At 43.5% G+C, this 13771-nt stretch overlaps 1 protein-coding gene across 1 annotated transcript; it reads left to right on the top strand.

Moving 5' to 3' along the window:
* The first annotated feature begins 262 nt into the window (after positions 1 to 262).
* LOC128412598 (disintegrin and metalloproteinase domain-containing protein 20-like) lies at positions 263 to 3637 on the top strand. Its single transcript, XM_053385716.1, has one exon. It carries the CDS (start codon positions 1339 to 1341, stop codon positions 3493 to 3495), a length of 2157 nt encoding a protein of 718 aa, XP_053241691.1. The 5' UTR covers positions 263 to 1338; the 3' UTR covers positions 3496 to 3637.
* The last annotated feature ends 10134 nt before the right edge of the window (positions 3638 to 13771 follow it).

Here is a 13771-nt window from a genome sequence, read left to right as displayed (position 1 = left end):
ACCATAAAGAAGGCTGATCGCCAAAGAATTGATGCTTTTGAATTATGGTGCTGGAGGAGACTCTTGAGAGTCCCATGGACTGCAAAAAATCAAACCTATCCGTTCTGAAAGAAATCAGCACTGAGTGCTCACTGGAAGGATAGATTCTGAAGCTGAGGCTCCAGTACTTTGGCCACCTCATGAGAAGAGAAGACTCCCTGGAAAAGACCACGATGCTGGGAAAGATTCAGGGCACAAGGAGAAGGGGACGACAGAGGACGAGATGGTTGGACAGTGTTATTGAAGCTACTAGCATGAGTTAGACCAAACTGTGGGAGGCAGTGGAAGACAGGAGTGCTTGGCATGCTCTGGTCCATGAGTTCACAAAGAGTTGGACACGACTAAACGACTACACAACAACAAGATGCTCTCTGGAAATGCTAGATCCCCTTTCTAAAATATTTCACATGACCCTAAGAGTTTGCATTTCCCTTACTTATTTAAGGATGGGAAGATCCATAGTTCAGTGGTGTACACCATATATTGTACGCAGAAGATCCAGAATGTATCTCTTGTTGTATCTCCAGTCAAAAGGGGCGCATGGAATCTCCCATTAAGGGAGGCCACAGTTTGGTGTGCAAAAAAGGAAGATGCTGAGGGGATTGGGAGGGATTAGAGGGGCCATTCACTCATCCGGGTGGTTTTGACTGAGCTGGTGGCCAGCACTCCCTGCTGGCTTCCCTTCTCTGAATGAGGTGGACGAGTAAAAACTGTGACCGAAAGAAGCACCTTGCTCACCTGGGCTTCTTCAACTGGCCAAGTGAAGAGGAGGTTCTGCCTCAGAGCTGAAAAGGAACTCAGCAATGCAAAGATGATTGTTCTATCACCAGTTATTTTTATGTTTTGCATACATTTAAACACTAGTTGAATTGTCACAGAAAGTACTTTTAATGTTCCATATGTGACAACTGAGGATTATGACCCATCCCTGTATACAGTGGCCTCATGTCCACTGACTGACGCTGAAATAGAACTTGTTCGTCCATGGGGTGCTATAAGACTCTCTCTTTTTTTGCTCTTCTTCATGCAACCCTCTCAGGCAGAAACTTCTTTCGAATATTTTCTTCCCTGCTCTTCCTCTGCCATTCTGTTCCATCTTTGATCCTCCAAGCTCCACCCACATTCCACAGACGGAGCACACTGGCAGTTGCTAGGCAACATATCTTCCTCCTCTTCTAATTCACATATAGCCTACTTCCCATCTATCTACTAACCTGGTAACAACTGTTTGGAGCTTCCCTTTCAGGGATAAGATGCCAGAGGTGGTGCTTCAAGAGATAATTTCCTCTTTCTGGGAAAATGAGTGGCAGCCTGGCATGGCTGCTCATTATGTTCTTGAGGAATGTCCTGAGTGTGCCTGGCGGCCAGACACCACCTCAGGGCTTTAGGTATGCCTCTTATGAGGTGACCATCCCAAGGAAACTGAGCTTCAAGTATGGACTACAGGAAACCCAGGATGTCAGCTACCTACTACAGATTGAGGGGAAGGGCCAGGTGGTGCATCTCAAGCAGAAGAAGGGCATTGTTCCTAAACGCTTCCCCATCTTCATGTACAATAAGGAAGGGGACCTCCTGAGTGACTATCATTACATCAGGGATGATTGTTTCTACAGTGGCTTCATACAGGACAAGCCTCTCTCTTCAGTCACTCTCAGCACTTGCTCAGGGGGACTCAGGGGCCTGTTACAACTTAACAATGAGACATATCAAATTGAACCTGTCCAGCCATCTGCTACCTTTCAGCATGTGGTGTATCGGCTGGAAATAGAGGAGGGTGCCATGCACATGAGGTGTGGGTTGACGGAGGAAGAGCAAAGGCATCAAGAGGCCATGATCCAGGACACAGAGCATGTGGCTGTCAAAAGTGCTCCAGCAGGACTCTGGTGGCCACACAAGAGACATGCAGAAGTGGCATTTGTGGTGGAGCATGAACGATATGTTAAGTTTGATAAAAATGAAACTGATATTGCTCTGAAAATTCTTGAGGCCACCCATGTTATAAATTCATTTTTTGAGCCACTGTTTCTTGACGTGTCTGTAGCAGGACTGGAGATATGGACGGAAAAGAACCTCATAGATGTTGATAAAAGTATCGGAGCCACACTTAATGCTTTCAGTATATGGAGACGTAACACTCTACTTACCCATCTAAAGAATGATGCTGCTCACTTAATTGTATACAGGTCGTATAAAGGTATTATTGGAGTAGCATATGTAGGACAAATTTGTAGTGAGAAATTCGCTACTGGTGTTGTAGTATCAAAGAATTTCAATTTGTTTGATTTTTCTGTGCTATTTGCCCATGAATTTGGACATAATCTTGGTATGAAACATGATGATTTTGTCTGTAAATGTGACCGACGTGCCTGCATTATGTCTGCTTGGCACTCAGATGTTGATAAGTTTAGCAACTGCAGTTACTATGAGTATTTCAATCGAAGGAACTCACCTTGCTTGTTGATTCCACCAGACCCTGATCAAATGTATAACCTCGAATACTGTGGCAACAAAGTAGTGGAAAAAGGGGAGCAATGTGACTGTGGTACAAGTGAACAGTGTCGATTGGATTATTGTTGCAGGCCAGATTGCACGTTGCGTCCATGTGCCAATTGTTCTTCTGGATTGTGCTGTGACAGGTGCAAGTACCGTCCCGGTGGATCCATTTGCAGAAAGAGTATTGGCATCTGTGACCTGCCTGAGTTTTGCACTGGGACTTCGGACCAATGTCCGGAAGATGTTTATGTACAAGATGGTGCCCCTTGCGGTGATGGAGTCTATTGCTATCATGGTCGTTGTAGTACTCCTAATGGGCAGTGCGAAAAGATATTTGGCAAGAAAACCGTACGAGCTTCAGAGGATTGTTTCAGAGGACTGAATGCTCAAGGTGATCGCTTTGGCAACTGTGGCCTAAAACATGGTATTTTTAAGAAATGCAAAGCTGAAAATATTCTATGTGGCCGAATGCAGTGTAGTAATATTTATGGGCTACCTACCTTGGAGGAACACCAAACCATCATTCAAACCACCATTGGCAAAAGTAACTGCTGGGCTACAGACTACCACAGTGGAATGGAGGTAGCTGATCTTGGAGCAGTGGAAGACGGTACACCTTGTGGCACTGGCATGATGTGTATGAATAGGGAATGCAAGAACGTGTCCCTCTTGCAGTATGATTGTAATGCCACAAAGTGCCATAATAGGGGAATATGCAACAACCACAAACACTGCCATTGTTCTTATGGTTGGGCCCCTCCTGACTGTCTAAAGAAAGGACATGGGGGCAGCATTGACAGTGGGCCAATTTCAAAAAACTGGAATGGTGTCATTGTAGGTAGTATTGTCGGAAGTGTGTTGGTCCTTTCCACAGTGACTGCTGCTGTTGGCATGGGTGTGTATTACAGGTTTGTGCTAAGCAACAAGGTTAGAAGAAAGAGTTCAAGAATCTCTCCATCATAATGAACAGAGGAACTGAAACCACTCTAGATCACAGAAGTGAACATTGCAGAAAGTTTCAAAAGGGTATGATGGTTATAATAAGCACTATTATATAACATATATTTGACTCTGTAAGCATTAGTTCAGTTCATCTCACGGGGAAATATTCACATATGAAAATCTTTGCCTATACTTTCACAGTATGTTGAGAGTCTCTTTGTTGTTCAGGACAGAAGTCCTATCCTATGTAAATGGGAGAAATCTGTACAGTGGAATGAAATGTTATCATACCATGCTAAAGAAATGCATGGAAGCAGTGCTGGTATCTCGGATATCTCGGATATCTCAGATCCTCTCCCAAAGTAACCTAGGGTGTACAGGAATAGAATCACAACCCAATCCTCTAAAGCCATTGAAATGCAATATTTGTACGTTTGTGGAGTGAATTCACATCTGTCTAGAAAGCCATTGCAAACATTATACCAATAACTGTGTTGGCAGAAATGTTAGTGTTGAAATGAGACAATATATTAAAAATATTATAAAACCACCAACACATAATATTTCAAAAAGCTATGATGGAAATAATGGTGAATGTTATGTAACATATTTGAGGGTGTAATCTTTTCATGAAAGCTTTTTCTTTCTTTCTTTTTTAAAACTTTTATTTTGCTTTAAACAGGTACATATATATATAGACAACCAAAATTACAAAGGAAAATTCCTTAATAGTAATGATTTTTTTTAAAAAACTACAAAAAATATTGAAGCACATGACACAGAACATAAGCAACTATAGGAAACATAAAAGAAAAGAAAAATAGAAAAAAAGAAAAAGAAAGAGGAAGATGAGCCAAAGCAGGAAAGCTCATCCATTGTACACTTCCGTCAAGCTCACAACAGATCATTATTCTTATCACTTATCTCTATCTGCATTCCAAAGGAATCCCTCATCTTGGTATCAGGGAACATTTCTCTATGCGGTATCAATCTAAACATAGCCAGATCTTTCTTGCTGAGCCCTTGTCCCCTAAATAATTATTTAAACATTCCCATTCTTCTTTCACCAATTTTTTAGGTTTATCTCTTATTGCATCTGTCAGCTTTGCGAGCTCCAAGTACTCGCACAATTTGACTACCCATTCCTCTTTAGTGGGTGTATTTTTATCTTTCCAGTGTTTTGCCACTATAACCCTTGCTGCTGACGTTGCATACATAAATAGCCTAGTTTTGTTTTTGGGAATATTATCTGAAACCATTCCTAGTAAAAATTCTTCTGGTTTCTTGCTAAATGTAGTTTTTATCAATCTCTTTATCTCTTCATAAATCATGTTGCAAAATGTTTGTATCTCTAGACAGGGCCACCACATATGGTAGTAAGTTCCTATCTGTTCCTTACATCGCCAGCACTTGTTATTGTTTGATTTATTTATTTTTGCAAGTTTTACAGGGGTCAGGTACCACCTATAGTACATTTTCATAAGATTTTCTCTTATAAGGAAACAAGCCATGAATTTTATATTTTTAGTCCATAATTCATTCCAAATATTGGGTTTGATCGGATGTCCCAGGTCCCTCTCCCATTTTACTATAATTTCTTTGATATCTTCCTCCTTTCTTTGCCAATTCAAAAGTAGTTTGATTCCCAGGAAGGCTGCGAGATAGAGAAACAGCAAGTTTTTTCAGTTCTGCTTATAATAGAATTTGCAGAGAAGAATTCAAGATGCACCTAATGTTGCCCTGAGTGAAGTTCCACCCCCCCTTCTTCGTTACTTTCCTGTTCATCTGACTTCTCCTCCTGCCTCTGAATGTGACTGGTATGTGTCAGTTGCCTCTGAGCTCTCTGTTTGACTGTACTCAGCAAATCCCTGGTTTGGGGCAGGGATACTCTCCAGCGACATCATCTCATTCAACTGCTGCTCAGCCTCCTTCTGCTGAATGCTGTCCACGTTCTCCTCCTCCTCCTCCTCCTCTCCCCTTTTGCCCTCATCTCCCTTACATGTATGCTCTGTGCCAAACCACTCCTGGAGGTCTATGCTACCTGCCGGTTCCTCCTCTCTAGTCAACGCCTGCAGCGGCGGTCTCCACCATTCCTCCTCCTCTGCCCTGTCCATGACACCACTGGGAAGAAATGGGGGAGTGAAGATCTACATCACAAATCAAATCAACCTTACCTGAGGTGGTCGCCTCACCTTGCCCCATAGGTGGGCTGGCCCTGTTCAGAGCCATACTGGCTCCAACACTGGACGTCATACAGAGCCAGTATAGTGTCGTGGTTAAGAGTGGTGGACTCGTAATCTGGTGAACCGGGTTCGTTTCCCCGCTCCTCCACATGCAGCTGTTGGGTGACCTTGGGCTAATCACACTTCTCTGAAGTCTCTCAGCCTCACTCACCTCACAGAGTGTTTGTTGTTGGGGAGGAAGGGAAAGGAGATGGTTAGCAAATTTGAGACTCCTTAAGGGGAGTGAAAGGTGGGCTATCAAGTCCAGACTCCTCCTCCTCCTCCTTCTATTGTGGCTCGTAGATGTTAATATCTTGTCTAATCCTCTAAAAAGCAACCAAAGTTGGTGACCATCACTGCACCTTTTGAGAACAAATTCTATAGTTTAAATATGCACTATGTAAATTGTTCTGTCTGTCCTGAATCTTCCATCCTTCAGCTTCATTGAATTTCTTTATGTTCTGGCCTTGTTTCACCATAGAATAATGGGTTGGAAGGGACTCAAGGTTCAACTAGTCCAACCCCTTGCAATGCAGGAATCTCAACAAAAGCATCCATGACAGAGGGTCATCCAACCTCTGCTTAAAAACTTCCAAGGAAGGAAAGTCCACCACCACCCAAGGGGGACTGTTTCATTCTCCTCTATCATATCCTCTTTTGCATGCCTGTCTTTCTCACACTATCTGACACCGAGCATTGCTGACCACGAGGGAAAGACTAGGAGAATTGGATCCATGCTCATGGCAACTGCCATGGGTGCCAGTGCAGTAAAATCTGGCTTCAAAGGAGATATGAGATTTATAAAACCCTTGAGCTGGAGTCATACTCAGAGTAGACGTTTTGCAATTAATGGACTGGATCAACTTATGCCCATTGCTTTCCTTCAACTCTGAATTTCACTTAGTTGCCTACAATGCCCAGCTTACCCATGATCCCCTGGGCTTTTGCACCCTGGCATACTGTTGTCCAGGATGATTCCTGCCTTGTAATTGTATATAAGAAAACCAAACTATTCCATAAAGAAGCTTGGCCTTTAAAAAAACAAAAAACCCAACCCTGGTTATTCTTACTTTGTTTGACAGTTTTCCCACTAGCACAATATTCCACATTTTGTTATACCAGTAGGCTGTCAATCCCCCCCCCCCAATCATGTAATGGTCAGTCTGGCTGATTCTAATAATTAGCAAATTAGAGCTTTGCTTTTTTGATCTTTGTGGCTTTGGGGAGAAAATATTCCACTAGCTGAACGTCCAGCTCTATGTGCTGATTAGTTCTATCTTTCAATAAGATCTTCTGATTTGGGGGGAAGGTCTCAGAAAATTTTCAAGTTAATCTGAAGTGAGCTCAGAATAACTTGCCTATCTCTAATTGAAGTATTCGGACACAACACAACTGTGAGGGAGAATATTATGGGAAACCAGCTTTGACCCAAGTTAAAAGGTAGCCCTTACTTGCCCTCTGAGTTTATACTGGGTTTACAAATGCCTCTGCATATAACTCCTATTGCACATAAAAATTGCTCAAGACTTGTGTATTTAAAAGACCAGTGCATATAAATGCAAAATATTATTTGCACTTCACACATTAAAGAGTTTATAAACCCATTACTAGGAAACCAAGTAAGCAGGAGTCTATATTACAGTAAAACATAGACAATAAAAGGATTATTTATAATGAATATCAGTGAACATGGTAGATGCAGAACAACATATTTATTGGACTTGGCTTGATTACATTTGCAGCATTACTCAAGCTGAGTGATTAGTATATACAGCCTTCTCATTTTATGTCTAAATGTATGGAATATGGAAGGCCATGTTTCTGTACTGGAACAAGGGGAATGCAAAATGATGTTGAGAAAGTGGCTAGACCATCTAATATAAAATATAGAGGTTTATAAGAAGAGCTTTTGTGGCCTTAAATTCTGGAGGCTGCGAAACTGAGGCATAAAGTGTATAAATTCCCCCTTACCCAGCCGCAACAATGTCATATAATTTTTATAAAGACTCTCTACTGTACAGTTTAGGTTGTCTACTCATTCTGCACTATGAACAAGCATTTTGTTCCTTTTACAAATATTAGAGAAATTAATGGAAGGACAGCCTAGTGAAGATAGCTAAATGGAACACCCATTGTAAGAATACAAATACCTCTAATTACCAGATGATGGGAAAACCATCCCCAAATGGCTGTGTGTGTGAAGGGTGTGTGTGTGCCACTGGAGTAAATCTGAGTTTTTGAAGTACCGAAGTTTAAGACAGCCATTCTGTGCCCATGTACCCTGGGAGAAAGCTAGACTAAATCCAATGGACTTGCCTCTGTATACGGTAGATTGTTTGAGGAGCAGGTACAGTGGTACCTTGGGTTACATACACTTCAAGTTACAGACTCAGCTAACCCAGAAATAGTATCCTGGGTTAAGAACTTTGCTTCAGGATGAGAACTGAAATTGTGCTCCTGCGCCACGGCAGCAGCAGGAGGCCCCATTAGCTAAAGTGGTGCTTCAGGTTAAGAACACTTTCAGGTTAAGAATGGACCTCCGGAACGAATTAAGTACTTAACCCGAGGTACCACTGTATATGCTGCGGGAGGTCCGCTTCATATACTTAGGGAATCGTAACTCGTTCTGCTCACCCAGTCGCTTTGAGCCCTGAACTTGATAAATTGGCTTGCAAAATCATCAGATCAAGAGAATTATCAGCTGCTTGGAATCACAATCAGGGAGAGGACAATTGCAGTTAGGTTCACTGCAAGAACAGGGTGCTGGACTGTGCTGAGCCTTTGATCTGATCCAGCCAGGCTCTTCTTATGAAAAATGTAGGGAAATTCGAAGCCAACGTGTCAATGCACTATAGCCTCACAATGGCCAGTCGCACGCCGGCAGGAAGCCTGCAAGCAACACTTGAGTGCAACTGTGCTCTCCGCCACATGTGATGCCCAGCACCTGGTATTCAAATGCATTTTATCTCCAACAGTGTCCTGCTTCTGAACTTCCCAGAGGAAGTCATGGTGGCCTACATAGACTTTTGCTCTGATCTAGCGTGGTTCTCATTTTCTAAGCTCTGAGATTGATTGCTCTGCAATTCATCCTTCTCTCACAGGACATTTTGTCAAGATCAGGTGGTGGTTGCTCTTTTTAAAATGCCATTAAGATCCCCCAAATAAATTCAAGCACAGCATGCTTACAGCTTTCATGATTACACATTTTATGCATGGCGTTATAATTAAAAACCAGGTTTTTTTCAAAAATGCTTACAATTATAATATGTAGAACTGAAGCCCTATGTAGGGGGGGGGAATGTTATTTTGCATGTTGAATCGAACAAATGGTTCAGAGAACGAAGTTTGGACGACCTTCTGCCAAGTCAGTTTGTAACATATGTGCAGACAGACACCACTGGCTTCTCTAAATGTTTTGGCATAAAACATGATTGGGAATATTAAGAATGAGGAAAATATTTCTGTGAGCCTAGAAATATTTAACATTGTGAGTCATTGCTTGAGGAATAGTTGGGGGAAAACGGCTTCATGGTACTGTTGGCAGGAGCACCAAAGCAGAAAATCAATAGAAATAACAGAAGTATATCTTCAGTAGTGACGGCGAGAGGACGAATGAGCAGGAATGTACAAATCAATATCACAGAGCTGGCCCCAGGCTTTCGGGACTTACTGGGCACCCTCCTAACTTCACCCTACTATGTATTCGGTGACATCCAGCACCTCAGGACTTCAGGGCATCCTAGACTGGTGCTGCTGTGATTGATGTGTGGTGTTTAATGCAGGGATAGGGAACCTGTGGCCCTCCAGATCCCAGTTTTTTGGAGGAGGACTGTAGCTCAGTGGTAGAGCAACTGCTTTGCACGTGGAAAGTTCCAACTTCAATCCCTAGCATCTGGAGGTAGGAGGGCTGCGGCCAGTCATGGTATGCAATATTCAGCAAGGTGGACCAAAGGTCTGATTCGGTATGAGGCAGTTTCCTATGTTCCCAAATCTCATCAGCCCCAGCCAACATGGTCAATGATGATGGGACTTGGAGAACAGCAACATCTGGAGGTCTTTCTTTCTTTCTTTCTTTCTTTCTTTCTTTCTTTCTTTCTTTCTGATACAGTGGTACCTCGGGTTACATACGCTTCAGGTTACAGACTCCACTAACCCAGAAATAGTACCTTGGGTTAAGAACTTTGCTTCTGGATGAGAATAGAAATTGTGCTCCGGCGGCGCAGCAGCAGCAGGAGGCCCCATTAGCTAAAGTGGTGCTTCAGGTTAAGAACAGTTTCAGGTTAAGAACGGACCTTCGGAACGAATTAAGTACTTAACCCGAGGTACCACTGTACATACTTTAATAACACATATCAAAGCAGCTCACAATATATGAAAGCAGCTCTCTCACACACACAAAAATCAATCAATATCTGTAAAGCATAATTTAATGCATCAATAAAAAAGCAGCAATATGCACTGGCTATGTTGATAATAGTTCAGCTTGCACATATTATTGCACACCACCCAAATCACTGAGTGGTGTGACACCCCTGGGGTTCCAGGCAAGCCCAGGGTTTGGTTTCCTCAGAATGAAGAACAGATTATGGTTTCTTTATGATACATGTCTTATTTACACATATATACAGTCCATGCCCATGACGGAGGGGCTCACAGCATTAACACCCCAGAAGACCTTGCTTCTCCCATAGCCGCAGCCTTGAATTCAAGCAGAAATCAAACATTCCTCTTCCTTGCAGGCTTCTGCCTGCCTCCTGCTTCTAGTTTCTAGCTCTCTCACACAAACTCTGCTCTGACCTTCTAACTACCAGCCAGTTGAAAGAGGGGATCCACTCATTTGTTCCCCTTCACAGAGTCACTTCCTTTGTTACCCTAATGGCCCATACTTACGTAAAGGTAAAGGGACCCCTGACTATAAGGTCCAGTCATGGCCGACTCTGGGGTTGTGGTGCTCATCTCGCTTAATTGGCCGAGGGAACCAGCGTACAGCTTCCGGGTCATGTGTCCAGCATGACTAAGCCGCTTCTGGCGAACCAGAGCAGCGCATGGAAACGCTGTTTACCTTCCCACCAGAGTAGTACCTATTTATCTACTTGCACTTTGATGTGCTTTCGAACTGCTAGGTTGGCAGGAGCAGGGACTGAGCAACGGGAGCTCACCCCGTCGTGGGGATTCAAACCGCCAACCTTCTGATTGGTAAGTCCTAGCCTGTTTTGTGTTCCCTCAGATAGCCTGCTACCCTCAGGTATGGTGGAGGATGCTGCCAGTGTTAAGTGACAATCTGGTCATCTCCTGGAGCATGGAATATGTGTATATGGTTGTAGCAAGCACCATTTTGTCCTTTTTCTGAGAAAGGAAAATATCTTGGGTAAACCCTGTTGAGCAATCAAGTTGAGAAGGGTCATGAAGTTAAGCGGTAGACCATTGTTTTTCCATACAGAAGACCTTAGGATCCCCTGGTCGGGCTGAGAGAAACTCCAGTCTGAAGACTCAATGCCAGTTTCCAAGATGAACCAATAGTCTGACTTGGTATATGGCAGCTTCATATCTTTCAAGTCTTAAGTGACGTCTGACAAGCCTTTAAAGCAGAGGTTTTCAACCTGAGTCCATGGCTCCCTTGACCAACTACATTCTTTCTGCAGTACCCCGTGGGACTCAGGAGCCCAGTTATGTCACCCCTTGCCTGTAGAGCTGGCAGCCCCTCACCCCTTTTTGAACACCCTCTCTTGTGGAGTGTTCCCTCATCCTCCTCTCCCCTCTGCTTGGGAGTCCTCTGGGCAGCCACTGCTGCCACTCCTGGTCTCTGAGCTGCCCCCCTACCCCAAAGAAAGGTGCCTCCTCACACTGCCCCACAGGGGCTGGGGCTGTCCATTCCCAACAGCAAGGGCTGGTGGACTGGCTGGCTTGGCTCCCTCACCCACTTGCTTGCTTACTCCAAGGCCACCTCAGCTCCTGGCAACCAGCACCCCCTGGCCAGCCCCAGAGGCACCACTCACCTGCAGAGCTTGGAGCCAGGGCTACTGCAACAAACAGCCATGCAAGCCTTTGGGAAGCAGAGAAGTGAGAAGGCATCAGAGGAAGGGAGGGAGGGAAAGAAAGAGGGACAGAGGTCCACTGTTGCCCACTGCACCCCTGACCATCCTTCAAGGCACTCCAGGGTGCCACAGCACACTGGTTGAAAACCACTGCTTTAAAGGGACACAACCTCCTAGGATCTGGGCATGCATATTAGGGTAGGACTTCTACCCTACCCTCAAACAACACCTGCCTGAGGATGGAAACCATTGACTCAAACAGAGAACTTTCCATTCAATGTTTGCTATGTTTGCTATGCCTGTTTCCACTTGCTGTTTCTGATCTGTTTTCTATGGCCCTTTTAACATGGAGAGGAAGGCAGAGAGCATTCAGTGATACAATGCATTTATGAAAACAAGGTCTTCCTGGGGAAATCTGATTAACTTCCTTGAGTAAGTGTCAATAAGAGTCTACAGGGAAGGGAGCAGCGATATAATCTGGTTGGGCACCAGGTTTTTCCTACAGAGCTACATAAAATAAAAGGGCAATATATGTTATCAGTGGTGAAATTCTCAGCTGGGTAAGCACAGTTTTAAGTGAGAAAGGTCTCTGTGCAGGAGGACAAAACATAAAAAAATATAAAGTGAAGAGAAAAGACAGGTCAATTGCAAAATACCAGTGATGGTTATCAGGTCAGCTGCGTGGGAATTTTGATGAAGGGAGGTCAAAAGTTCCTCACCCCTAATTGGGGAAAGGGAATCTGAGTGAGTTTGGAGTTATTCCAAAATGATTGGTGAAATGTCTGGGAGCTCAGCAAGTGCACTGTAACAATGGGAATTACTTAGCACTTATAGAGCTCATTTTTAATCCTTACAGCTCAAAGCTTTTTACAATGAAGCAGGCGACACTGGTCCACCACTCTTTATCCAGGCAGGCTGCCAATGGACTTAAAAGAGGAATCATAAAATCATAGAGCTTTACAGAACCCCATGGGTCATCTAGTCCAACCCCCTGCAATGCAGGAATCTCAACGAAAGCATCCAAGATTGGCCGTCCAATCGCATTAAGTTTACATTATTATTATTATTTCACTCCAAACTGCAGAATCTCAAGGCTCAATGGTTTTCTCATATGCCAGGGATGGGGGATTTGTGGCCCATTGGATGTTATCAGACTCTGGTTCCCATCAGCCAGCACAACCAATGGTCAAAGATCAGCAACTCTGGAGGTCCAGAAGTTCCCCACCACTGACTTACACACTGGATTCCTATACATGTTTAACTGGAACTTAAGTCTGCAATCCTACATATGCTTTCCTGGGAGTAAGCCCCATGGAATTAAATAGAATTGCTTCATTGTATTGTAAATTCCATTGATTCCTGCAGCACCTACTTCTAAGTAAGTGTGCATAGGACCGGAGCCTCTTGGTTCATTTGGCATATCTGAGACACTTCTTTTCCCTGTATTTCCTGGCAAACGGTAACATGGTGAGATAATGTGAATGGTTCATAAGATAGAAGCAACAAATCAAACTTGTACTGATGCAAGGGTTTTATTTTAATTGCTTGTTCACTTTATTTGGTCATTTCCCACAAAATACCTATGATAATAGTTCATGTGCATCTCTCAGCATCAGAGTAGGCTTCCATGTCTGAAATATTTGCATCACCAAAAAAACTCATATTGGAGATTAAATTAATATTGGTTGCTGTTTTAATTGGTGGCCACAAAATCCACTTTGTCTCTCTTTAAGACAGCTGAACTAATAAGTGAAAAATATGCACAGAGAGATTTGTTTTCTGTGATATCATTCCTGGTACATTTGCAGGACACTTTTCTGTAGCAGGGGGAAATGTTGCAACTGCAGTTCAAGGGCACCATTGTTCACAAATGCTTCTGCCCCATGGTTACCCTTTTCAGGAGCACATGACCTCTTTCAGCCCCACTCCATAAGAAATGGGGTCTCTCGGCTTGTCTGGAAAGAAAGGTGATATATACACATAGAAAAGACAGTGCCCCACAATTGCACGCCCTGCCTCTGTTTTCAGGGTGGTCACCTT

This window comes from Podarcis raffonei, chromosome 4 (genome assembly GCF_027172205.1).
Source record: "Podarcis raffonei isolate rPodRaf1 chromosome 4, rPodRaf1.pri, whole genome shotgun sequence".
Lineage (NCBI taxonomy): Eukaryota > Metazoa > Chordata > Lepidosauria > Squamata > Lacertidae > Podarcis > Podarcis raffonei.
This window is presented reverse-complemented; position numbering and strand designations above follow the sequence as displayed.

Coding starts and splice junctions, on each gene's coding strand:
- LOC128412598 (XM_053385716.1), top strand. CDS start 1,339: ATGAGTGGCAGCCTGGCATGGCTGCTCATTATGTTCTTGAGGAATGTC.